The 27,955-nt window shown below is 38.5% G+C and overlaps 1 protein-coding gene across 3 annotated transcripts; it reads left to right on the top strand.

Annotated features, from left to right (window-relative positions):
* On the top strand, positions 1–27,955 carry TMEM19 (transmembrane protein 19). Of its 3 annotated transcripts, XM_050897869.1 has the most exons (8): positions 1–90; positions 8,257–8,301; positions 12,034–12,184; positions 19,019–19,132; positions 21,277–21,414; positions 21,743–21,997; positions 23,105–23,314; positions 26,190–27,955. In XM_050897869.1, the coding sequence occupies exons 3-8, from the start codon at positions 12,055–12,057 to the stop codon at positions 26,351–26,353; spliced, it is 1,011 nt and encodes a 336-aa protein (XP_050753826.1). In that variant the 5' UTR covers positions 1–90; positions 8,257–8,301; positions 12,034–12,054; the 3' UTR covers positions 26,354–27,955. The 3 variants fall into 3 exon arrangements, with proteins under 3 accessions (XP_050753826.1, XP_050753834.1, XP_050753817.1); XM_050897877.1 differs by lacking the exons at positions 1–90; positions 8,257–8,301 and adding an exon at positions 11,732–11,766; XM_050897860.1 differs by lacking the exons at positions 1–90; positions 8,257–8,301 and adding an exon at positions 11,844–11,903.

The following is a 27,955-nucleotide window of genomic DNA, read 5'->3' as shown; positions in this document are numbered from 1 at the left end:
CTTTGTCATAGGACTTAAGCTCATCTTGCTTTTGAAATACTTTTTCTGCACTGGTGCTACTGAATCTGGACTGAACAGAAGTCTTGAAAGGTAAGTGATATTTCTGCATAACTTTTGAGCGCACATTGTTATAGCCACCTCTTTTAGGTAAAACTTTCCTTCCTCACTCCATAGTTTTGGTTTTCCAGGATGTCTTCACATTTCTTACAACTGAAAAACTCTTCAGCTCCTTAGCAGTGTTTAAAGTTAGATGTGCAGGTGTTTTCCCCAGGTGAACCAGGACTAAAATTCTGTATTGCCAAAATCAAAAGTATTGTATTTGCACAAGTAAAGTATTTAATGATACAAAAAATGTTCTTTATTAAAAAGCAAATCTCCTGAAATGCTGTTTGTTGGCTACAGAGAACTTGCTGCTTTCATCTATCTGCAAAATGTAGCTAAATCTGTAGTACGCTTAGCAAGTGTGTTATCCTCTAATATATATCTCTCCAAGGAAATAATATTTATCTGTTTTAACAGAAAAGTGAACATCTGTCCAGGTACTACACAATATATAATTTTTCAAATGCAAGCTTAGAAGTACATATTTACAATCTACTGTAAATCTAAGAATTATGGGTTTTAATTTATATTATAAACTTTATATCTTTACAATAATGCTGCAGTGTAGGTAAGAAAAATAACCCTCTTTAAAAACACATCAGACACCATTGCTGTCTGCAGTAGTTTTTAATAGGCTACTACTAATGTGTAGGGTCTTCTGTGTCCTGAGACCAAATCAATACAAGGCTTCTACAATGTATGAAATGTGTGGAAGGTCCCGTAGTGCTGTAGATTTGAATCCGGGTACAGCCCTCAGCTGGATAATTCCTACATGAACTTTCCTTACAGTTTCTTCGGTAGTTATTGAGGTAAGCGTTGAAGGATGATTTTATCATTTATTTTATTATAGGATTCAGAGACTCTGCTTAGGGCTTAAAGTATCTTTTACAAATGTTTAATATAACATTTCATTGTGTGTGAAAGAACTGGCAGATCATGTGGTTTTATGTTGGTCTTGGTTAAGTTACCCATGTGGTCTGGAACAAGACGTTTACCAATACTATGTCCCTCCCTTAAACTGTGCCAAAATGTAATGTTTGTGAAGCTTTTTAATCTCTTACGATTGAATGGCTATAGAAATACAAAATATGTGTTACTAATTCAGAGAGACAGAATACCCTCAGTACTTAAGCTGTGTTTTCATAATTGATGTTCCTGCCTCTCAGTTTCATATAACATCCAGCCATAATGTTACACTAATAGTGCCTTCATACCATAATTCATTCAGTTCAAAATTCAGATTGCTTTTGATACTTCACCTTCAGCTATCCCATACTTTTGGTAACCTAAAAAAAGTGAAATAAAGTTGCTTTGGAGTTGATTTAAGAGGCATTTTACATGCTTCACTAGATTTTATATAATGGATTATAAATTTAAGCTAAGAATATATAACTCCAGAAAAAAGTTGTGAAAGCTATTTTTCTATACTTCCCTAGTCAGACCTGAATTTAGTACATATGCAGTAACCTCTATTGTAACTAATCTTAATCAACTGAAACCAATAGAAATGAGGACTACATTCAATAGTGGATGAAGTGAAGTGATGACTACTTTATTTCTTCTATCAGAACTACCAGGAGCACATCAGTATTCATCATATGATTCAACTAGAAATATGAATTGTATCACTTTCATCCATGCGCCTAGTATCAGTCCAAACTGTAATGGCTTAGGCAACTAAAGCAAAATATACTAGCAGGGACAGTGCCTTCGTCATCTGTTCCTTGCTGTCATGTTTTTATCAACTCAGCAAAGGCTGGCTTGTGGCCCATAGCTTTGCTGTCTAGTAAGTATCTAAGCATAATTCTTCCGCTGGTTTAAAGGAGATATATCTACCAGGTAGAGGTAATCCAAACCCAGGCATTTTGCGATTTACCACTCTGAAAACATTTGTCACACTAACGAAAAATACCACTTCCACTTATTTCTCAGAAGCAATTAAAAAAAATTGTCAAGTGGAAATTTAATAAGGAACAAGCAGCAAAAAAGTAGAGACAAGAAAATAAATGCATTTAAGTGGTATTTGAGAACCAATCTCTCCTTTAATAAAAAGCAATTCTCACTGCTTTTGAAAGAATAATTAGTGAGCAAACGCATCCATTTGATGGTGTTAACAGCCTCTACCTTGAGTTGTGGGGTCAGATCTGCACATTGCATCACCATATCTTCACTGACTTGCGTGGCATTGCAGCGTCGTACAGCCAAAAAGGGTTCATCCCACAATTTATGTAGGTCTGTTTTGTTACAAAAGCATCCCACCCTCCCTCACATGGAAAAGGCAGAGAACTAGAGTCACTATAGCTCAGAGCAACTGAAAAAATGTTGGAAAAAGGGATTAGGAGGAGACACAAAGTCATGCCCTGACTGGAGACCTGGCAGGTGAAACACTACCACCCGTTGATGACACTGGCGAGTTACCCCTGCAAACAGCCATTGTGTAGTTCAGTGCTGTTTTATTTCAGATGCAGATAAAGACATGGTGAGCAACTGCTTGAAAAGTCTCAGTTAAAAGCTATTCACATAGACACAGCATTTTGGTACTTCAGCCACTGCTCAAGGAAAGCATAGTTTCCCATTCTATTAAGGAGATTATTTTTGAAATGTGAGTCACATATTTCCCTGTTGCTCTTCATCTTCCAGTGGCTTATAGAGTGGTCTACTTTTTGAACCTCTACAATGAAACGTAAATTCAACAAATAGTTCGACTTGATAGCCTGTTGGCACGGTTCCTCTATCAGGAAGAAATGTTTAGGAATTTTACAAACTTTTTTCTCCTTTTGGGAAGTGCTGTTGTGCTAAAATCAAAACATGTAAGTTTCGACTAATTTTTTTGTTGGGAAGCTCCTAAAGTCTGAACAGAATGTGGACAAAACTCTTATAATAGGGACATCCCTTAGAAAAGCCAGTAGTCTGATGGTTGGAGTAGTCAGTTAAAAATAGTAAACCCAATTTCAATCCTTGTTCTGCTTAGTTCTGTGAAGACAAATAAAGACCAGTAAACATTGGTCTTCTACATGCCCAGTGATTTCCAAGCCATTAAATCATTTGAAGGTGAATGCACTCAATTTAGATTTTTTGATGAAACTGTCGTGTCTGCAGCCAAATCTTTTTGAGCTCAGTTCATTTGATCTTGCTGACAAGAAGACAAAAAAAAGGGATTTCCTCTGTTCGCATTTAAGTCTGAAAATTGGTGTCGAGGTGTGTTGGAGCATCCACTTCACACTTGTGCATCCACTCATTATGTTACCACTTCTACCTTCCTACCTATGTGTTTCTTCTTCCTGATGTCATTCAGCAAAGCCTTTTCTACCTCTTGTTCTGCCTGAGGGTTCTTCCCATGTTCCAGCCTATCTCCACCAGTGTTTCCCAGGCATTCTGCCTGCCCTTCTTTTCTTTGCAATCCTCATTTTTGCCCTAGACTTTTTCTTAATTTTTTTTTTTTTACCTGAAGCCACCAGTCTTCTTTTATATGAACTCCCAGCTCAACAATTTCATAGCTCCCATCTGCCCTTCCGCTGGACTGCATTTCCAAGTATTTTCCTTTTAAAGAACTACAGCTTATGTCTTCACAGATATTTGGGCACCCATTTCCAGCTAAAATCAATGGGAGCTTGGCAAACCTGTAAGAATCCAGGCCTAGTTACTAATAACCTGGAGGACAATATTTTTTATTAAGACTTTATTCCATATCTAGATTTAGCTTTGGTTCATCCCCTACCCCCCAGTATCTCTTACAAATTTTTTTAAACACAGTAAAAAGAAGTTAGTTATCTTAAATCTTTAGCAGTATTTACCAGAGTTGTCCAATTCTGCTAAATGCCCTAAAGGTAAATGTGACATAGTTCTTTTGCTGAAAATCTTAAAATCTAACTGTGATCTATGTAGAAAAAAATCTGTATGTACATAGTTCCATCACTTCTGCTCAGTCTGTCTAAACAGGTCAAACTGCTGATTTGAATCATTATGTATGTATGACAAGTTACACCCACTTGTGTTGAGGCAGACGTGGAACGACATGTGTTTTCACAGGCTAAAAATGTATGTAACTTAATGATTCTGAATCATTTAAAAGTTATCTAAATCTAAAAGCCAGCCAATCCTGTTCCCTTGCATAGCTATTATTCTGTCATCATAGACTACGGTCTACCTAGTACAGTGATACAGAACAACAGTGCAGCTTTGACGCCAGTCCCATGGTTGTTCTCATCCACCATATGTCAGTATTCATTTCTCGAAGCAGTTTTGGTGTACATGAGCTAGATTCCTCCTGGAGGAGCCTAACCTCCCAGTTTCCTTCCAGACACACTCAAAGGCTTGAGGGGTCTGACCCCACATGTGGACCATGCCATCGCAAAGTCCTGCAGCGTGTACCACACAAATGCCAATAAGAGGTTCTCAAGCAGGGCAGAGCTCTCCAACACTGTGGATCCATCTGATGCTCTAGAGAGCCAAATGCCATGGGAGCATTTGCTTCTGCTGCCAGCTCTCAACTCTTTCCTGAAACTCTGCTGATCCTTCCTCAATCATCCACATTCCTTGTGCATAGTCCTTTCACATCTTTACCTGCCTTACTTCCTGTTACTGTTCCCCATTGCCGAACCCTTTATTTTTTTATTACCTTATTTTTACAGTCTGGTTCAACCTCTTTAACTTTCCTCCTATGTAAAATGCCTTCCACCTCTCAGAAATCCACTAACAACATTACTTGTTAATCCGAAGGGGACAAAGCTATCACAAAAACAATAGGATAACTTAGCAACAGTGCCAGGAGGTTGCTAACCTCAGGACTGCTACCAAATATAAGAGGATCACTGAGCAATAATTTATTAAATTTAAAGAAAAGCAGATGGTCTTCTCAAAGACATTGAACACTCCAGGAGTGTGCGTCTTGGGATGGACGCTGGATAGTAATGTGGATCCCCTCAACACTCTCTCAACTTTTTGGGAATGCAAAAGGACCAAAGGACAAAGTTCACTGGAACCATTATTCAAACAAAAAGTGTTTCACAGATGGCCTTGAAGACTTTGATCACTGTTTTGCCCACAGTGGACTTGTCTATGCAAAGCTGGTTAGCCACTCATTAGTAGGAGTTGGGGGTTGCAAGACTCCACAAGGCAGTGGGTACTCTTTTGAACACAAGTATGGATTCCAAAATACTGTCCAAAAATGGTAAAGGAAGGGAGCCAGCTCAGAGACACCTTCAAAAGGCACCTCTCCACATCTGAAAATTTCACACCCATTGTTGATTATCCCATATGTTATGATTATGCAGTTCCACAAGCCTGAGGTCACCTCCCATCCCCAGGAACTTCCAGTCAACCATGGGCAAAGCAGCTGGAGCAGCAACATCTTCAGAAGCACATTCTTCCACTGCTTCCTCAGTGAAAAGACATGCCAGAGGAAAGGAGACCACTTTGTTCATGGTGTCTTCCCAGCATTGCTGCTGCAGGTGCTGGATTAAGTCTGTTCTTCCCCACGTCTTCCTTGCAGTGTGTGTTGTTCAGACTCGGACAGAGGAGGTAGATCAGACAGCACAAGCCCTTGTGTCACTTGGAAATGGTACAAATAATAACACTAAAAAGGCTTTCATATGCATTTTTTTTATACTAGTGATAATAATATGGGCACTGGTGCGTTAATTCCATTGGCATGAACTAAATGAATGGAGAGGTTGGTGTTTCCAGAGGGACCCACAGAAAGGTTTGTAGGTTATCTTCCTTTCAGATAGTTTCAAACTACAAGTGTAATAGAGATGTGCAGCACTGGGCCAAATTATATGTCATCCAAAATAAACTCCCCAGATCAAATATACTAGAGATATCAGAAGCCTGAACACCCACTATTTTCAATATATTGATCCTTTCCTGAATTACTTGCTAAAGTAGATAAATACAGAGTAAACACATAGTAAAAAAGTAAGTCATGTGTAATAAATGTTTCCACCACTAGAAAAAGACAGTTTTGCTGCATCAGAAAGCTATCCTGGAATATAGGGCAGTCTCTGGGCATATAATGCCATCACAAAGTATGTCCAGCTGAGGAAATGGGAGACCAGAAGGGATGGACTTCTATCTCTGAAAGTATCCCAGAATCTCAAAGACTAAACAGTCCAGAGTTGATTTCATCTAATCAAAGGAACTGAAATAAATGGATCACTACCTATCCAGTGTAAGTTTTCAAACAATAAAAAATCCTCATAATATCACTGTCAGTTTGGGAACATCTGTTATACTCGTTAGGCACATGCAAAAATAAAGCATGGGAAAATCCTTTGTTAAGGTTCACAGACTATCAGTGATCAAGATAGGGAATAGAACTGATTCAGCAAAGCATTTTATCATAAACCAATAGGACTAATATGTTTAGAGTCAGGCGCTTGCAGACGTTTGCTAAACTGGGATAACAACTTGATATAGATTCGTGAAGCATTTCTCTACACCACACCTTCTCACAGTTGTTTCCAGTAGTACTCAAATGTGTTCACAAGCTTTATGAAAAACACAGTCCTTGTTGTGAAGTTACAGATGAGGAAGGAAGATGATAGTTCTACCTGGTATAAGTTCAGTTTTGCACAGCATGCAAAGTGTTCAAAATGCTTAACTTGAAATAAAATTGATATGTACTTTTTAAAAATTTGGCATGCCCAGTGAAATACCAAATCAATTTTGAAAGGCAAAGTAATACTTTGGATACTCTGAAAAGGTCAAAATATTTTAGGATATTATGAATGAATTTAACTGGTGTCATTGTCCTTGGATAAACTGAATCGACGCAAAGCTAAATCCTATCCACATATTTAATAAATTTAATATTTAAAGCATCATTCTGTGTTCTGTTCTTTTCAGTGAGGCAGTTGGATATTTACTTTACTCGTCATCATTTGTTGCTTTATAGTCCACAATCCAAATCCTGCTATGAATGGTTTTCCTATAGTGTTAATCACTGGCATTTTTGACTGCCTCAAAAATGTTATGAATTCATCTGTGTGAATGATACCACTCCTGTGGTATGAAAATGATTGTTTGCAATTTGGACGGTATTTTCACAGGTGACTACTAATTTTGGGTGCTCTACTTATGATGGATATTTACCTGCAGTATTATGGTTTTCCTTCTGTTTTCTGTAGACTATCTAATGACACTAGCAGCATAAAATTTTACAGTCTTACTATTTTGTTTTTTCTACGAGTGGGAATATTATTCAAGGCCCTTGCGAGTAGCTATACTTAGTACAACGTTAACAATGTTTACAGATTTTTAATTTCATGTATTTAACAGTATTTTGTCTTCAGTCAGTTTCTGGTTATTGAAAAGACAAGTTTAACAATGAAGAATAATTTTTTGAATTAGTATTTAAGTTTCAAGCTATATTATTCATAATGCGTTCTATCACGCACAAAAACTATGAAGGCAACTGATGAAAAGCAGGAATATTCCCTTAAGTAAATATATGTATAGATATAAATTCTGTGGAGTGCTACAAAGAAAATACACTATAAAAGTTCACGTCCAAGTATGGTGTTTTCTCCTGTAATAACCAAGTAAAAGAAAGCAGTAAAAATCAAGACCATCAAAGGGGTTCTTTTTCCTTCATTGTCATATTAACTGTAAGACAAACAATACTTGTCTCCAAAGACCATTTTAATAGCTTCATCTGTTTTTAAAAACCAATGGCCAGCTCCCTCTATCTTTCTTTTTTCCTCTACTATAAACAGTATTTCTTATCCTGTAAAACAGACTACGGAGGGAGGTGAAATAATAGATTCTTCCATGGCCAGATCAGCATTTCCTATTCATTTTATACCACTAAGAAAAAAGAATAGCGTAATGAAAACAGAGCTCTCACAAACATGAATAATGTTTTAAGCAGTGAAGAGAAATGGAAAGTACTATCTCAGAGAGACAAAAAAAAGGGGCAGAAAAGCAAAGCAGAACAGAAAGTCTACTTCTAAAATCTTCATGAAAATTTGGAAATTTTATGCTATATTATGGCAAATCTACTAAATTCTAATGTATTCCTAGGAAAAGAATGAATGTAAAAGAGTGATTAGCATGCTATGTGCAGTAACATGCTATTATCTTCAGTTTGTCATGCTGCCTTTAATCATCTCACATTCCTGTCTCCTATTAAATCGTACTTATTTTTACTTCTAGACTCTGTGCTGGTCGTGTTTTGCATCCTATAGATCTAGGTAAAAGGTAAGAAGAAACTCTTCTTCTAAATATTGGGCAGCTTATAATTCTAACAATTTTTATTTAAACTTCTCAGATTTTTCTTATTTCAACTATGTATTTGTATGGGAAAGTGGGGAAAAGCTTTCAGGTCTATTTGTCTCAAGCAACTGTTACTTGCTGGTTTTTTAATTATCAAGCTTATCAATATTATTAGGTATGAATGAGGAATGTGTTTTTTTCCTAAGTAAAAATTGTTTATGAAATGTTATGTATTGCATGTATTAAATATGCATAATACTCTTCTTACTGAGTCAAGATGGCATTTTAAGTACATGAATTCTAAATTCCCAATATTGTAAACATCTAGAGCAACATTTAAATTAAAAAAAAACCACACTTTTGCCCATTGAAAGCGTTGTGATTTTTTTTTTTATTATTGCAGGACCTGGGAGAAACAAAAGGGCAACATCTAGAAAAGAGGACTTTAAACAGAATATTTGGGCCCATGACAGTAACTGCTGTAGACATTACTTTCAAAAACATGGCTACTTCTTTCAGTTTCTAAATGTAGAAAGAAGTCTAACTTTGGGTTCCTTTATTTTTCATTTTCTTATCTATTTGTAACATTTAATGTGTACCAAGCAACTGCAGGAAAATTTGTTGGTTTCATATAATCGAAAACACAGGAGGAGGGATGTACGAAGCCACATTTAACGAAAGACTCAGAGCTGAAAGAGGAGTCAAAGCCAACATTATTCATGCAATGGTTGTTACAGATTTCATGACTAGAACGACCTTTCTCACGCCAGGCGTTGAGAACAGTACTCTCTTCTGCTTTTCTTACTTACGTAAACTCCAGCAGCAGCAGCAGCAACTGTGGCTTTAAGCCAAGATGCAAGGTCTGTGGATAAGCCAGTGTAGTAGTGTGGCATGTGTCTCTAAATCCGCACAAGTGCTACTTAACACAGGTATGGGATCTATGAAGGAAGCTGAAGGGTCCTTTAGAGCTCTGCAAACCTGCCCCCTGTTCACACCAGCTTGTGTGTTACCATTAATCATGGTCCCATGGCTGTACAGTCCCACAGGTATCAGCCAGGGCTGCATGATTCCGGCAGGAACCTTTATTTCTCCACCAGAAATTCCAGTATCAGTCTGTTACAGTTTAGGAAACAAAAAGTAAGCGATAAATTAAATAAAGCAATTTATTGCAGTTAAGGGTGTATTTGAATGAATAAATGTATGGGAGTTGGTTACACCTAAACAAGCAGCTACTTGTTCAGCCACCAGTCTACGTAGAGTTGATCTTGTTCTGGTTGAAAAATTTGGTTACTTAGATTTTGGCAGGAGCATCTAAGCAATGTCGTATCGATGTTATCCTTTGAAAGGTGTCCTGTTCTTACAAAGCAGCTCAGCTACTGAGCCCCTGATTTTTAGATTTCAAATCCAGATCTCAGATGGAATTTTAATGAAAATTTGGGAAGTAAGAAGGAAGACGAGATACACAAAAGTCAGTCCTGCTACATTAGTATTGATGTTTTGGTGATCTCTAGTTCAGAGAAAATTTGGGTGTTTCCAGTCTTTATTATCAATAAATATAGCAGAAAATAAGATAAAACCTGTACAGCCTTGTCTAAGGCACCTGGTCCAAATTTTGGCTCTAATTGCCTGGAGCCAATACATTGTAAACACCCAAGTGTTAACTTTAACCTCTGGAATAGGCCTACTGTCTTCAGCTAAAACCAAGCATCTGTAAATCTTTGCAGAATATGGTCCCTAGTTTAGACAACATCTGAAGAAGCAGCTCTGAGTGATAACTAAGTATTTCTTTCACAACAACACAAAAATATATCTAAGTTTCTGTTGCAAAAGAATCCACAGCCTGGACTGTGTTCACATCCTGTTAGAAACTTACTCCAGATGCTGAATGAAAAATAATAGAAGATGCCTCAAAGATGAATGGGTGCCAACAAGCCAGAAATAGTCTTAAATTCAGTAGGGAAATTGTCAACTCTTAAACCAAGATTATTAACTTGAATTTTCGAGCTTAAAAACTACTCCTGTTGTATGTAAAAGATCTTCTAATTCACTTTTTCCTATTACTCTGCCTCTCACTGAACACTTAAATATTCTATTCTGCTGCTGCTTCAAGTCCATGAAAACAAGCACCTGAGGTTATTCATGTTCATGAGGTGACTCATCTGTACCAGTGTTTGTAAATTTGCAGGTTTTTGGTCTACCTTCCACTGAACAAATGTTGAATACAAAAAGCTACTTCAAAATTATCTTCTGTGATGCCTAAAGCTGTTTATTTTATAGGCAGCTGCCTCAAAATGAAGGGAGGGTTTTTTGAAAGTTGTGGAGTTTCACATCTTTCTGTGCTTTGTTGACAAAGACTCTGATGTGTGGAACTGGAAGCCATGGAGTCCTTCTAGTAACTCATGTTAGCTTCTTTATTTACAGTGTTTTGAGAGTAATTCTGGCGTGCCAGAAGAAAAGCTACCAGGCAGGTTTGGCTTGTCTTCATCCCAAGTTAACTTTAGGAAATGTTTCAAGTCTCTTTCTTCTAGTGTTAATGAACTTTGCAGTGTTCCAACAAGTTTCAAACCTCATCCAGATACTCATTGGTATCACTAATTATCAACCGATTTCATACTTTTCACAGTGGTGTCATTCCTGTTTTTATTTCACAAACATTTTCTCACAAATTGGATTTACAGTTAATCAGTGTTTCTTCCTTTGGCACGTACACCAATTGTTATTGGAGCCCACCAGGTAAAGCACTAAACGCTCCGGTGCACAGGCCAGCCATGGGCCCACGGGCCCGGTGGGGGGGATGGCTGGCTCGGGGACGGTCGCTTGCCGCAGAGGAGGCACGCTTACAGCGTGGGGTTTTGCGAAGGACAGACCCTGGTCTCGCAGAGGACTACTGCTCGGGAGCCCACCCGCGGCTGGGGCGGGCTCTGGGTGGGGGACCGCAGCCCTAGCTCTGTACCGAGGCCTGCGGAGGAACGACGAACCTGCAGGCCCGCGCGTCAGCCTGGCTGTCCCGTGGGGAAGCTAGCGGGGAGAGGCCGGATCAGAGCGGTAGAGCGCCCCACGGGAGCGCCGCGGCGCGGGGCGGAGGGCACGGCCCTGTCAGCTGGCGAGGCCGGCCGGCTCCGCTCAGCTGCAATAGCCGCCCGCGGCAGCCAAGCAGCCGCCTCTCCCTGCGGAGGGGCAGGGGACGACGGAGCCCGTGCTGTGGCGACGGGCCGCTGCCGGAAGGACGTGGCCCCATCGCAGGGCCAGAAAGGGGAAGAGACGGGGCGCGGGAGCGTCGCTGCGGCGGCGAGGGGAGGGAAGGCGCGACCAGGGCCGTGCCGGCCCATGCCGCGCTGTGTGCCAAGACGCCCCCTCTCTCCCCCCCCGCCGACGGACACGCAGGCCGGGGCAGGCGCTGGCGCGGCGCCCGGCGGAGCATGCGCGCAGCGGTGGCGGGCCGGGGAGCAGGTCGGTGGCGGAGCTGCGGCGGGGGCCTGCAGCCACCCAGCGCCGCGCAGCCCAGCCCAGCCCAGCCCCGAGCGGGCGGGGGGTGGCCGCAGCTGCCTCCCCATGAACGCCTTGGTGTCTCCTAGCAGCGTCCCGAGGTGCCGGGGGCGACAGGCGGCCGCGGGGGCCGTGCGGGGCGGGCCGGGCCGCGGCTCGGGCCGGGCGGGAGGAGGAGGAGGAGGTGGTAGCGGTGTCGCTGATGCGCTGCGCCTTGTGCTTCCCCGCCAGGTGTTCTCCCTCTGGCTTCCTATGTCCTATTACCAGGAGGATTTCTTCAAAGAGTACCTCAAGATGATGGCGAATATTGTCGTCCTGAACTTGCTCATTTGTATTTCTCTGGCGTTCTGGATCGTGTCCATGACTGCCAGTACGTACTACGGTGAGTCCAAAGGCCGGGGGCTGGGGAGAGGCCGGCATGGCACGGCGAGGGGCGAACTGAGCTGCCCTCCCCCGCCCCCCCATCCGGTCCCTGCAGGCTGGAGATAGAGAATTGGAAGAGGGGTGTGCACAGCGCCTTCCATCGTCAGTAGAGCTGAAAACTTCAGTCCTGACAGTAGCTGATAATGGTTTAAACGGTGTTAACAGCCACTGTACCCTTCTTTGCAGCTCTGCCCAGAGATCCCCTTGAATTTAAAATGTTGTTATCCTTTGTGATTTATCTCCCTAAAAGAAAACAAATAAGATAAAAATGAAAAAGTGAAAAGAAAGAGCGACCTGATAGATGTCTTTCTCTATCAGGGGAAGTAGTGGTAGCACGAGAGGAGTGTGCCAGCGTTTATAACAGTTTTAGGAATGCACATGCAGCCTTTGAACAGGACACGCAAGAACTCCTTGGTCAAGGAACAGAGAAATGGGAAATGGTACAAGAAGAGAGGGATGTATGCATGGAGTCTCTGGCATGGGTGTGTACAGTCAGCTCTGTGTTCTTTTCAGGCAACTCAGGCTGCGGCTTAGTTGTGTGTAGTTGCAGGGACGCTAGTACTTTCTGTGGTCTGTCACTTCGGTTCTAGGACCATTTTTACAGCAATGTGCAAAAGCAGCAGTACTGCCTTTAGCATCAGTTCAAGCCTAGAAGAGTTTAACTGCTTTCCCAGGACAGGTAAAGACCCGTCCTTAAGACCTCAGCCAGTTTCATGCAGGAAGAGCTCCAGTGTCATTGCAGTGTTGCTGAGAGTGCCTAGGGATGCAGTATGAACATCCTCAACTGCTTAGCGTCACCTTGGATCCAGAAGAAGCTAGAATAAATATCCCACCGGTATAAGCTGACTTTTGCAGTGGCAGTTGGATGTCTCTGCTCAGTGTTTTTCAGTGCTTTTCAGTGCTTTGGGTTTTAGGATGGGGTATTAGTCCTGGTACAGCATTAAATCCGTGTTGTCTGGACACTTCTACTTTGGCTTGTAGTGGGATGCCAGACACATAGAAGGTATGCAGAAGCAGGCTTCACAGCCAGGTTTTGTTTGTGTCATTTAGCGCTAGCCAAGTTGAATTTAAACACGCAACTTAATTTGTGCATGTCTGGTCTCTATAGGTATAGCTCTCTGAGTTTTGCCTCTAATTAGGATATTCCATTCCTTGCTATCTAATGTGATTTAGAATTGACAGTGGAGAGTGGAGAGGCCTGAATCAGGATAGGGACAGATACAAAGGAGGAGACTGCAGACGAATCCTCCTTTTTGTAGAGAGTGATTATGAAACAAGAAGGACATACAACTTTAGTTGTCCATTTGCCTGAGACTGGAGAGACCTTGGCTTGAGGAGGTGAATGAAGCGTATAGTAGGAGTGGGCTTAATGAAGTGGGAGAGAGAATTTAAATAAGTTCAGTCTATAAAAGCAATTAAATTCACAGTCCTTAACCATAAATATAAAAATACTACAAACATGCATTTATGAATTTATAGTTCATAGTAATGCTTAGGCACCAAACAGTGACCAAAATGCTGATAAAACAGAAGTGTTAAAGAATCTGTAATAAAACAATAAATGTGTTCTATCTTAGTCTTAACTACTTACATTTAGTAGTAATTTAGTACTAATACTTCCTTTTTTTTTTTCCGCAAGGAAATACAAAAAAGTCAGTTTAAAAATGGCCTTAAAAAGATGAAAATTCTGTTTGTTAACCAACCAAAAAGAACCCCTTTGTCTTCTGGTACTGCTCACACTCAAGTTAATACCAAGAACCTTCTTGGTTTGTGATTAGCGATAGCAGACTACAGCACTGGAGATCTCTTCATACACAGCTGGTGGTGCTTTTCTTTTGAGTTTGAGTCAACCCTTGGCTGCAAGACTCGCTCGCTCACCTCCTATGGCATTGGGGCTTTTCAGTACACAGAATAGAAGTTTTCATCTTGGGAATCTTTGTGCTTCCGATGACAAGTGTTTTACTGTGAAATATGTTTGTCCTACTTTGCACCAGGGGCCTATATATCTGCAAAGCTCTAGGTATTGCTGACACAAAAGTTCTTGTTGAAAACCATCATGTTTAGCTTTCCAGCAAGACAAGCTGCTGTGCCTGTGTGAAATCTTTCCTCTGTGAGATTGACACCTAATTAATGCTAGACTTGTGATATCTTATATATGTATAGCAGATAGGATAAATAACTTGTCATGATTTTGTATTTTTTAGCTCAAAACCTACATTAACGATTAGCTTTACTTTTTGAAAATCTGTGGGTTTTTTAAACAAAAAGTGTCGCTTAAAATCTTACTGAGATAGTCGTCAGCTTAAAGTATATTTTTGAGAGCCTTACATCAAGTTCAAAAGAATTGAAAGGGCTGATATTTTAGAAAGTGGTCATACCACTTTCACCTAGTAGACTGCCTTTCTTGTCATTTTTCTGGTAGTGAAATTCTGTCAGAGTAAATAGTGTAGTTCAGGATATAATCAATAGCTTTCTTGTCTCCGACTGCAAAGATGGAAGACTTCTTTAACTGTAGTATTAAGAAAGAATTTCTTCTCAGACTTTTGAATTTCAGTATTCTGTAAGATGTACTTTTGGCATCTTTTGCAACGAAATTTGTGTCTTCCAATTTAAAGTCAAAATGAGGTGATAGAATATAAAGGTTGTAAGAATCTTACTGGTAAAGCAGTAATTTATTGAGTCAGTTTTACAATTAAAATAATATACCTTTTAACTGGACAAGAACAACTCCTTCATTAACTTTATTAACTGCTTTTATGTTAGTAAGTGTTCTGGAATTTTAGAAGGAAACAGATATGTTTAGGACATTGATAAATTGTCTCCTTGGAAGATAAGTTGCTATGGACACTGGTGCTTTATGGAATGGTGTGGAATTATGACAGCTAAGTGGGATATTGTTTTCCAGTTCTGCAAGCTTGTTTAAATTCAGATCATAGTGACTTGAATGACTAAGCAAAGGGAACAAACTGGGAACTCAAGAAAAAGCTTTTTAGAAGGCTCTGTAGATATTTTGATGAGAAAATAGCTTGATTTTTTGTATTCAGTTTTGTTTGTAAAAGTAAACCATTTATAGTTTTGACAACCAGCATTTTTTTATTTGCGAGTTGTTCAAGTGGTCTGTATTGGCAGTTTCAATTTAATAATTGTCAGTGAAGAATACCATTAAAAGCAATCCTTTCTTGTAAAAAGTTTTGGGTTTGACTAATTTCCAGTTAAATACTTCAAAACACTCTAAGTTGGGTTTATTTTCTGTGTAACAAGGAGGATAACAGGTGAGCCATTTTTGCATAGATGTTAATATTAGACCTGAGATAATTTATTTCTCTTCAGTTCCCAAAAAGCAGTATGCTTTCCAAATACAGAAGCTTTGATTATGTAGAATTGCTTTCATATGAAAGCAAGGAATTGATAGATTTAAACCATGCAATGTATTGCAACTGTTAGCTCTGTGAGAAAACCAATAAGCTACAATCAAATGTTTGAGTAGCTGTAACAGAGGAAGCTCAGTTTGATTAAATTACGTTGACCAGTAAACAAGGTAAAGAGGAAGCTCAGAGCTGTCTTATTAATTTTGCCACCCCTAAATTCACATGTACTCTTCACTTAGCAAATATGTAAACCTAAAATCCATACTCACGTGAAAGCACAAGGCAAGACTTGAGTAATGTGGCAATTCTGCTGAAGCTGCTGTCAGAGAACAAAATCGGTGGACAGGATTCCTGCACTACATGGGGCACATTATCTCATAGAAAAAGAAGGGTATCTCCTAGCTTACATATCTGTTTTCAGTCTATGCTGAATGTACCAATGCCACAAAGAAAATAATTGCTCGTGCGAACATGTTGTGCAAACGAAAAGAAATTCTCTTGTCACTCAATCTGTTTGGTTGCACTGCTCTAGATAAAATTGAGAAAAAATAACAGGGAGGACAGTGGAAAGTAGAAGTGGAAAAGGATTAGTCTAGAGAATCCTGAGAAAAGAAAAAATTTCTGAGAGTAAATATGTATTACAAGACATGAAATTGTTGGATGCAGCTTGCTTTTCAACAAGCCCAGCGCTCTAGACCAAAGTGTGCAGTTAGTTGTCTATACTGCTGCCAGGTTGGGAAGAGGCTGTGCATGCATGCATGTGCAGTGGAGAGGGACTATGCAAAGCAAAGAGTAAGAAGCCTAAATCATCTGTGATTCTCAGCTAAGCCAAATTTTCTGTAGATTAGAGAAACAGGATAAGGAGAACTGCACTAGATAGCTTCAGGCACTCTCGAGGATAAATACCTGGGTGGAAACCAGACCACATAACACCAAACTTGTATGTCACATGGCTACCTTTCCTTAAATGCAAAATTTATAGTGTATATTGTTCTTTATTAAAAATCATGATTTTGGGAACCCAGTGGCTTGCTGAAATAAGTTTAATTTTTTAAGTGTTCCTAGTTTTCTTTGCATGTTTCTAGGACTAGCCCTTTTGGTGAAAAATTCAGGGTTAATAAAGTCATAAGAACATCCATTGTAAAGATAATGGATGTGTTCTCAGGTCCTGAGGGATGTAAATTCTCCCTGAGATATGGTAGAGAGAGGGACCCAAGAGCTTCGTTACCATGGATAAAGGTGATCAGATAGTAATGCAAGAAAAGATGATGAGAAGAACAGGGAGCAGCAGAGCAAATACGTTTTACACCACAGCTGCCTGTAATTAATATCCTGCATGACTGAAGAGGTCAGTAGCCTGGTTCAATACAAGCAGGTAATCAGGGAAGGGGAATTACACCATCCAGGTTACTTAATACATTCTCATCTTTTTTTTTTTGGAAAAGAAACACCTTTCACTCAGCCAAAAAATCAATAGATTGTTGGAAATTGTGAAATTTTGGTGTCTCTCTGCTATGAGTACTGCATGCACTTGCAGTCATCCCATTTCAAAATGCCCATAGCAGAATTAGAAAGGAACAGTGAAGGCAGCAAGGATGATCAGAGGAGGTAACAGCATCCTTTTGAAGAGGACTTAAATAGGTAAAGATATTTCAGCATAGAAAGGGGACATCTATATAGGTCATGAATGGCAGGAAGAATGTGAATAGGGAGTCATTATTCAGTTCGTCATAAAATTTAGCAGGTGTCCAATGAAACTTGAGGCAGCAGGATCTTTGTTGTTCAGCCTTTTGAAACGCCTTTTTCAGTGCATCTAAAACCAGATTTCAGTTCTGTGGGTGGTTGTGGAGATGAAAATTATAACTGTTTTTAAAAATGGATTGGACGAATATATGGGGCATTTTAGAAATGCCAGCATAAAAGTTCCCAATAAAACAGGGAAGGTCAGTCTGTATCTGTTCCTTATACTCTTTCCTTGCACATGTGCAGCTCGCCACTGCCAGATGGGATTCTGAGTCAGACAGATGTTTGGCTTGATCCAGTTTGGAAGTTCTCATATTTCAACCAAGTATAGTGTGGAAACACTCAGAACATTTTGGATACGAACAAAAGAGGAATATTTCTTTTTTAAAACTGTAGAAGAAGGCCAAGCATCTCAACTTCCTTGCTTGCATCAGTGTAAATTATCAGTGATGCTGTGATTAAACTGATGAATTGTTTACAGACCAGCAGAAGGACAGAATCAGTGTACAAAATAAGTGCTAGTTTTATTGGATGACATCAAGTATCACTGTGGCTCAACTAAGCACTTAAATATATTACAGAATATGCAAGTTTTCCAAACTAGAATAAAAAGGATATGGTAGTAGTATTAAAGCTATAGAAACACAGCCATTAGCTAGCTTATATGCATGCTGATGTCTTCTCTCCACATAGACATGAAACTACTTCTGAAGTCTTCTGTCAGCCCAGTAGCAGCAGTCCCATTAACATAGTGTAAAATTCTAATTGAGGGCATAGACAACAAAGTGACAACATTAGGCACATCCTAGGAATAATTAATACATAGATGATGAAAAAAGTCGCCTGCTTTCATAGCCAAAAGCTACCAAGCTAAAGCTTTTGATAAATAAGAATGTCTTTTCCTAAAAACACTGGTATTTGGGATGGCTTGAAAAAGAAGGTAAAGCTTTCAATTTATTGTTCTAATTTTCCTTCCATTACAATGCTAAAAAGCATTAGTGACCACAGACAGTATTGTTCATTCCCTTTATTGCTGCCATACTTCCTGAAACTTCATCAAAAAAAGAATCATCATAATAATAAAAAATTCAGATTTGTTATTGTAGTTAACAGAGAATCAGTCATAACATGATCTGTGAGGGAAGCTCTTGCACCAATTCATTTACTTAAAGTTGCTTTGCAGTCTCTTTACATGTTTTGTTAACTGGAATTTTAGTTTGATTCTTATTAATGTTTGAAACTGAGTTCTACGTAACTTACTGTGGATGTATGGGTGGTTGTTTTTTTTTTTTTCTAAATCTGAACTTACCCATTTTATCCAAATGAGGTTTCAGCTGTTCTTAACATTTTGAATGTTAATCTTTGGAGTTTATAAATCCCTTTTAGAATGGAAAATATCACCATGCTTATTTCTTGACACATTTGCTATTTCTTTGGAATTAATTTTAGTTAATTTAATGTATTTTCTTTTTTCTGTGCAGGCTGAATAGAAAAATTGAGTAGATAATTGCAGATATTTTGGTCTTCCATTCATAAGAATATACTTCTTCTAAAGGGTAACAAGCTTAATCTCTATTAAGATCAGATTTTAAATATATAGTGGAAGGTAATTACTTTTAAGATATAAAGGCATTAAAAAGGCTTATAAGGATCATCTGTAACCATTCCATTTGACTTATCAGGTACTTTACGACCCATTTCTCCATGGCGCTGGCTTTTTTCAGTCTTGGTTCCACTAATAATTGCTACACAGGGTTTTAAGAAGAAGAGTCTTGATCACAGTGGTGCATTGGGAGGTATGTTTTTTCTGAGAGTATTCAGCTAAACATTTAATAAACTAAATTAAGGTCCTTTTTATTGTACATAATATTCTTTTAAGACTTTCCTACCTAGTTCTATTATAATGAAAAGTATAAATGTAAGCATGTATACCTTGAATTCATACTGATTTTTTCCTCATGCCTGCTTAAGTAGTCAAGTTAATTTTTGCTGCTGTTTGTAATTCATTTGATTAATACTGTCATTAGATTTATATAAACCTATAAGATTGTTTCAAACTTCAGTGCAGCATGCAGTTAAATCACATGTTTTTGTTTAACATATAGGTGGATTCACATAAAGATAATGAAATGGCAGAGTGTCCTGGTTTCGGCTGGGACAGAGTTAATTCTCTTCTTAGTAGCTGGTACAGTGCTATGTTTTGGATTTAGGGTGAGAATAATGTTGATAACACACTGATGTTTTAGTTGTTGCTAAGTAGCGCTTACCCTAAGTTAAGGATTTTTCAGTTTCCCATGCTCTGCCAGCAAGCAGGTGTGCAAGAAGCTGGGAGGGAGCACAGCCAGGACAGCTGACTCAAACTAGCCAAAGGGATATTCCATACCATGGAACATCATGCCCAGTATATAAACAGGGGGGAGTTGGCCGGGAGGGGCGGATCGCCACTCAGGCATCGGTCAGCGGGTGGTGAGCAACTGCATTGTGCATCACTTGTCTTGTCTTGGGTTTTATTTCTCTTTTTTTTGTTGTTATATTCCTTTTCATTTCAATTATTATTATTGTTATTATATTTATTGTTATTACTGTATTTTATTTTACTTTAGGTATTAAACTGTTCTTATCTCAACCCACAAGTTTTACCTTTTTTTTTTTTCCTCCTCCTCATGCCACTGGGAGGGGGAAGCAGCTGCATGGTGCTTAGTTGCTGGCTGGGATTAAAGCACGACACAGAGGCAGTGGTAAAGAAATACCATAAAACTGAGCCATGTCAGCAGCCTGCCTGCCTGGTAGGAAACAATAAAGATAACAGCGTTCTCTTTTCTGTAATATGAGCAGTTTTAGGCATTTTTTGTTTCCCAAAAATGAGAAGAAAATTAAATCTGTACTTCAAGCAAATGACTGCTTCAACAAAGGTTTTTCTTGACCACGTGAGAAAAGCCCCACCGTAGTGTACAGTAGTGTTTGTTGGAATCTGATACAAGATATCCCTGTGAGGTGATTCACCCTTGTCTTGTGACATTGTCTGAACTGATGGTCAATGGAAAGAAACAGGACCTCAAATCCTTTCCTTCCGTATCACCCATTTTGCAAATCTTGTTCTGTCTGTGAGTTAAGGGGAGCATTTTCTAAATTAAAAAAAAAAAAATCTTTTCTCTTCTGCTATGTTTTTGCCTCTTAACAACTCTGCTAGCCAGCATATATTGGCATTTGCTTTAAGTGTGGCCAGTTTTCTTTCAGTCATGAAGAACTGTAATCTCATGGTGGGCAGTGAGAATCAGACCTCCCCCTGTGAAGGAGGAGATAAAAAAGAAGCACATCCAGGAGATCAAATACTTAAGAAAATTACAGAAAGAAAAAGGTGGCATAAAAATCAGAAATGGAAAAAGAAAATTAAGAACACAAGGGAGAAGTAGCACCTGTTAAGATATGGAGGAGGGTTATCCAGGTTATCGTAGAGACCTTGGGGGAGGGATTTGATTCCCAAACTGAAGATAAACTTGCTGATAGAGACACAGCCATAGCTGTATGTATGCTTCATATACAAATAATGATATTCTTCAGGCAGAGTACTTACATTTCAATTATATATCCTTTGGCGCTTTTTTTTGTTGTTGCTCTGTCTTTTGTTTTTGCACAGTACTACTGATTTGTGGCAACAGGAGGTCTTAAAAATCACACATTTTAGCAGTAGCAATAAAATGAGCAATTTAGCAATAAAATTTAAGAGAAAATGATAAAGATAACTGATTTTTTTTCAGTCAAGATGTCTCTGGAATTCTCATACAGGTATTAGGCGCTTGAGTAATTCTCTTACTGCATGATTGTCTTAGGTTTATCATGAAGATACTCTTCATATTCAAGAGATTCAAAATACTTAATTGCTTTGCAAAGCAGACATTGTTAATGAAGGAACTTCATATACTGTTTTTTTTCTTCGTAGGATTGGTGGTTGGATTTATCCTTACAGTTGCAAATTACAGTTTCTTCACTTCTTTGTTTGTATTTTTTGTTACTTCTTCAAAACTTACTAAATGGAAAAAAGATATAAAGAAGCAAATAGATTCAGAATACAAAGAAGGTAAACTGTAACATTTTAATTCTTTCAGATCCCTTCTGGAGAATAACTACTGCATATTCCTCTTCCTTTCAAAGGGACAGATGAGATGTAACATCCAGAGTAGGGAACACTGTTGTCGTGCCTCCCCTCCACCCCCATCCCTGTGAACATTAGCAAGCAACTTTGCTTTTCCTTCTGTTCTATTTAATAAATTGCTATCTAGTTTCTGTTTTGAAAGTGTGTCTTTTTAAATTTAACTTTATGTATGTGTATTTTGCTTTTGTCTCATGCTGTTGCCTGTCAAGGTATTTTGCCTGAAAATACTAAAATTTCGTTTTCGTCACTTTAGGTGGACAGAGGAATTGGATGCAAGTATTCTGTAACGGTGGTGTTCCTACTGAGCTGGCTGTCTTATATATGATAGAAAATGGACCGGGTGAAATTCCTATTGACTTTTCAAAGCAATACACAGCATCATGGATGTGCTTATCCCTTTTGGGAGCTTTGGCATGCTCTGCTGGTGATACATGGGCTTCAGAGATTGGTAGTGTTATGAGTAAAAGCAAGCCAAGGTTGATAACAACCTGGGAAAAGGTTCCAGTAGGTGAGGTGTTACCTGTTCTACATGTTCTTAATATTTTGCTGATCTGTTTTGAATTATGCATCCAACTTGAACAGTTCCAAAAAAGCCCCAGAAAAACAAACATGAGAAATCTGGGATTAAAAAATGTTAGCAGGAATGCATTCTCTGAAATGGAATAGACTCAATTTTGTTTCTGCTGCATCTCGTTGGTGAGATGCACCAACATAGCATCCAGGGAGCTAAAATCATTCTTGGTGAATGCTGTCACTTCTCTTCTTTTAAAACACTATTAAAAGTGTTTATATTGCCAATAATATAAAGAGTACAAGTTATCAGCTGAATTTTTCAGACATTAAAATTTTAATCAGTAGAAGAATATATATATTCAATACAGACACTACAAAAATGCACTTAACTAAATCACTCATTTCCTTTAATGTCTTACCAAGGGTGGGTAAAGTGAACCTTCTGTCTGTCAAACCCTGTCTACACAGTGGATGACATTGCTACCTTAAGGCAGTGTGTCTTTTTTGAGTCTTGCTGGCATGTTGATCTGAGTTTTAGATCTTGTGGGATAGGATTCAATGCGTGGGCATTTTTTTTTTTTCTTTTTGTAAGTGTTCTTCAGATGTTTATTCAGTGAGCTGTCAAACATCTTCCTTTCTGTGGATTTTGGTCCTTCTTTTAAATTTGTTGGTGAAATATATCTTGGTATACTTCTGAAAGAGGCATTGTTTTGATAACATGCACATCTCAAGCTCTGTATTTTTGGAGCAAATATCTTTTTCTCCACCCCTTTCCCCCCCCCCCCCCCCCCCCTTACAGCACACAAATACCAGGCGACATTGTGAGGTGTGCTATCTGGTTTTGTTTAATTTAATGCTAGTGAATATGTCTAGATAACTAGCCTTAGAGAAGGGAAAAGTAATAGTAATAGGCTGTAATGGTACAGGTTAAGCTTCTCGGCAGCATAGTGGGAATTGTAAATAAAAGCTGTGGTAGCAGAGCCTTGTGGATATAAGGGCGGAAGATCACTACGAACACAGTTTTGATTTCACATAAAACATTTGAACAAATATAAGTCTTAAAGAAAAAGTTTGTAAATCAGCTTGGTTTTGTTTGATTTAGGTACGAATGGAGCAATTACTTCAGTGGGCCTGCTCTCAAGTTTGCTTGGGGGCATGGCAGTAGGTATAGCCTACTTCATAACACAACTAATTTTTGTGACTGATCTGGAAATATCTGCTCCGCAATGGCCCATTATTGTGTTTGGTGCAGCAGCTGGCTTACTGGGATCAATTGTTGATTCATATTTGGGAGCTACGATGCAATACAGCGGTAAGATTCTTCTCTTTTTTTTTTTTTTCCCCCCCTCCCTCCTCTCCTAATGTGACCTAAAAATGGACTTGAATTTCAAGAAGGGCTGAGGACATGATTTTTAAATGGAAAAAATACAGAATTAGCAACACAAAGGACAAAGGGAGCCAAAGTGATGGACATGATAATGAAAACAAGAGCAAGGGCAGTTGGTCCTTTTCCACATTTTGATTTGTTTATCTTAATGTTACTGTCTCGTAACAGATCTCCAGCATGGTACCTTGGAACAAGCAATTGCTGCCCTCTCCTTTTCTATATACCTAATTATGGTAACACTTTATAAGAGAAAATATCAGCCTAATTTTATCCATTTACTCAGATTAAGTTGTCACTGCAGAAGCTCCATTTCTAACTCTGAAGACTTAGCAATAGTCTCAGCTTTAAGAATTAAATAAGAAAAGCTCCAGGAAAATGTGCACAGTATTTTACCTTCTGGTTTTTTTCACCGCTTAATAGAGTACTTTTTCCTGTAATTTAAGCTTATCACAAACTACCTGTGACTTCAAAAAAAAAAAAATCATGTCCATTTTTAAAAAAATGGTTGGCTGGCTGGTTCTAAATGATTTCAGTATTTATTTACTCATTGCCCTTAAGGATCATTGTCTGTGAATAAACACTACAGACAACCTTTAGGCTAAACTGTAAATTTACCCTATGTTTAAAAATTGTTTAAAGACTGTATCTGACACTATTCTGTTTAACAGCTGGTTTACAGAGAGAACTTAAGTTTTCAGACTTCGTTGTCAGTATACTTATGTGTTGGAAGTCAAGGTTTGAATGTGCAGATGAACTGCCTGAGAGATACCAGTCCTTTAAATCTGCCATCACAGTGAGAACTGCAAACTGTTTTTGATGCTGTGGATTTGGCTTTGCAGCAGTTTTTATGCTCTATTCCTTGTGGTTCCGGGAAAGTCCAAAATATAATGGAGTGTTTAACCATTTGAGGAATTTTTAGATATTTCTGTACTAAAGAGAAACACTGCAACACTCGGACAATGTTTCATGGTCCTAATGAGGCAGATGCATTAAGAGAATGTGGTAAATGTAGCTAATGCATGCCTGCATTTATCAGCATCTGTCTGTTCTTCACTTAAGATTTTTTTTCATGCTCAGCAACTTTGCTAGCTGCAGCAGGGACAGTATGCAAGTTCCACAATTTCTTTTACAAATTCATAAGCATTGCTGGAGTATGTATACTATATATACATATATGCTATGGTATATATATATTGTGATATAGATGAAATAGTGCTGCTCATGTGGTGCACACTGTTAGGTTTTGTGTCCCTCCTTACTTTAACCCACTTTTCCAATCCCTATTCAATGTGGTCTCATAAGAAATACTCCAGTGTCTCTGCAGCATCTTGAAAAACAATAAATAAATATGGCAGTGGTAACAAAGAATTGTGTCTTTTTTTGAAAACATTATGCTACCACTGCTAATCCCTTCTGTCAGTGTTTTTCCTGTTGGTAATCTTCCTCGATTTGGTTTATGTAGTAGTCTGTGATACCCACTGTTTCTAAGGGAAAGTCCTTCCCTGCCCACACATTTACTAAGTAAAACTTGTCTGAATAGCTGCGCAGAGTTAGATTCAAATTTTCCTGTGTTACCAGTCTGAAGCTATACCTATTCTGTAAGTAACAAAGCTAACGGAAGGACTTACTGTTACCTTTCCTACTTGTTTATGCTCTGAATCTACAATTTATGTGCATTTGAGGTATATATTTCTAAAAATTTGTTCCCAGTTTTTCCTCTCAAGAAAACCTACGACTTTCTAAAACATAGCAAGTGTTAAGAGTTAAACTATTAGGCTTTGAAGTTTGATTTTTCTGTAGCTCTTTTGCATTATCCAAAGCTAGATTTAAATGTATGATTCAAATGGAACAGTAATACCAGCTATATACCTGCCAAGCAGGTTTGTGATGCGGGGTTTTTTTAAGTTTTGTCTGAGGTGCTGAAAATTTTTTTGTAATAAAGCAGCAGCTCAAAATGAAATTTCCATGTTGTGGGTATTAGCAGATATTCAAATCTACAGAGAAAAATGATGTTAATATAAAATACACTAATTTGTTTTGGAATGTTTCTTCATGTCAACCTTAAATGTGTGCATATGCACATGCCCAGTTATACTTCACTACAGTGTGAGTTGACATTAAAATCAAGCATGCTAGAATTTTATGCTTTTATCAGCATATAAAATTATGCAGCTGGACAAAACATAGGATAAGGGGGTGCGTACAGTAACAGCTAATGAAACACAGTGCTAGAGTACTGATAATACAGAGGTAGAACAAGAAATGGCTTAAGTACTAGGAAAAAAAATCCAGCTGCTGGTAGTATAAAACTGCTGTGTAAACGATAAATTCAACCTCTGTAAGGAGCTTGTTTTCTGTCAGATCAAGTAATAATGTCATTTCCGTAATTTTCCTTTGAAAACAACTACATCTTCTTGACAGGAAATACATGTTGCTAATCAGTTGTTTCTGTTCTGTTCAAAACAGCATCCTTTGCCTTAGAATGGCTCTTGGAACAGCTTTTTCCTCTTCTGATTTAGCTTGTTTCATTCCTTTCTTTGCTATGAAACTACATAAAGAGAGAAGTAGACCTGACAGAAGTGTAACTTTTCAAGAGAAGTAACTTCTAATGTAAAGTATTGCATTTATATCCCATTCTTTGAAGCAACCAGATTAATTTAGTTTAGTCTGTTGGTGTTTTTTCTTACAGAGGTTTAACACCATAATGGTAACCTAAAATTAGGAAGTTGCATACACTTAGTTACTAAGTTTCTTTTCAGCTTGGTTGGCTTTGTAAAATGAAGTCTTTATCTTTTCCCAGGTTTTGACCAGAATATTGGCATGGTTGTCAACCACCAAACAAAAGACTCCAAGCACATATCTGGAAAACCTATATTAGACAACAACACAGTAAATCTTTTTTCTTCTATAATCATTGCTTTGGTGCTTCCAGGCGTGGCGTGGTTTTTCTGGCCCAGGGGTTGAAATGGTTTAAGGTTTAAGGTTTTCTGCATGTGATTCATTTATGCTCAGTCTTACTCAAAGACTCTGAAGAGTTCTCTTTGAACTCTCTTGAAGAGAGGGATCTGAAACTTTCAGAGAGCCAAAGGACTTTTCATCTCAACTTATTAAGGCTGTAAGCTTCATATGGCAATTGGCATCTCTCAGGGCAAGGAAGGGGTTTTGTCAATACGCTCTTGCTGCTCTTCAGATGGATGTAGATTATTGCCAAGTGAGGTGAAGCACTTCATTTATCCTCATGGAGCTGAAGGGTTGGCGTCTTATGTTCTCTCCAGTCCCCAGCATCTGGAAGGGCAAGAAGCGGGAAACAGCAGTCTCATCTACATCAGTCAGTGTGATGGAGCATTGTGGCTACTGTCCAAGGCAGACACAAAGTACACTGCAGCTTTATGTAGGCAGTGGTAACGTGGGTGAAATGGGTGAATTCTGGTATTTCCCGTAATCTACAGTACATAAGGTTTTATGGAAATATTTGGGGGGGCAGGGGAGAGAAGTAAGCCCTGTTGCCTATTCTGTATCCTGATACTATCTCCACTTCCCTGAGAATAGGGTTGTTGAAAGTGATGCCACTATATAATGTTTGAAGCAAAAGACTAAATTTAAAATAAAAACTCACTAGTTTTTCCAGTAAGAATAATAAATTTGTCTGTGCTTTTTTGACATCTTTATTTCAAAACTAATGATATTTATGAAGATTGTCAATACTGTGGTACTTATTAAATTATTTAAAATTAAAGATTACAGTTGTGAATTCACATTCATCTCTTTAGAAATAGAACATTTTTTCCATAAGCATAGAATTCTTCCATAATGTTTAGCATTCTGACTCTTTGGTTCTTTCTCAGCAGTGGAAGTGTTTCCCATTTTGTTTGGGATTGCTGTTCAGAGATGATGGCCTCAGCCAAAGAAGCTACAGAGGTTATCCTCGTAGTGAATGGGGAAAGTCTCACTTATAAACCATTTCAAAACAGGAATTTAACTTTTGGTGCTCAGGCTCCTATGTTGGGTGATTCCATCTTCCATCATTAATTTATAAAAGAGGTGGAAGTAATTTAGCCAGCACAGATTGTATTTAAACTTTAGAGATACCCTCATAATAACATGTCACTGTTGACATTCAGAAGTTAGGGCCCATACTGTTAACTTATAAAAAGCTTTTTCTTTTTATCTGTAGAGATAGGTGAGTATTTTGTATTAAACATCTGATTTTTTTTTACGAAAGTCTTGTGTATATTGCCTGTCTTAATTCACTTGAATTGTGTATTATGTCACCTTTTATGGGAATATTAAAAAATTTTAACACCTTCCATGTTGAGTTTACTCTTTTGAAATCTAGTCTATATAAATCTGGAATTTATCACTAGAACTAGTTCACTGTATTATCCAATTATAAAGACGAGATTTCAAACTAGTAAAAGCTTTCTGAAAAGAACAAATTGTGTAGCTGCTGTATGTCTGTTCCTGTGGAAAGGCACAAAATTATAAAAGGAATGTATGCACTTAAACTGTAATAATAAATGCTTGAGATTTTTATGCATTGTTTGAATTTATGCTGCTTCTAAATAA

This window comes from Gymnogyps californianus, chromosome 1, assembly GCF_018139145.2.
Source record: "Gymnogyps californianus isolate 813 chromosome 1, ASM1813914v2, whole genome shotgun sequence".
Classification (NCBI taxonomy): Eukaryota; Metazoa; Chordata; class Aves; order Accipitriformes; family Cathartidae; genus Gymnogyps; species Gymnogyps californianus.
Note: the sequence above shows the minus strand (reverse complement) of the source record. Positions and strands in the feature narration are given on the sequence as shown.

What these genes read in the sequence shown, in the direction of transcription:
- TMEM19 (XM_050897869.1), top strand. Translation starts at nt 12,055, where the DNA reads ATGTCCTATTACCAGGAGGATTTCTTCAAAGAGTACCTCAAGATGATG. An exon ending in TCACAGTGGTGCATTGGGAG is followed by an intron (nt 19,133 to 21,276) that starts GTATGTTTTTTC and finishes TTTTCTTCGTAG; the next exon opens with GATTGGTGGTTGGATTTATC. An exon ending in AGATTCAGAATACAAAGAAG is followed by an intron (nt 21,415 to 21,742) that starts GTAAACTGTAAC and finishes TCGTCACTTTAG; the next exon opens with GTGGACAGAGGAATTGGATG.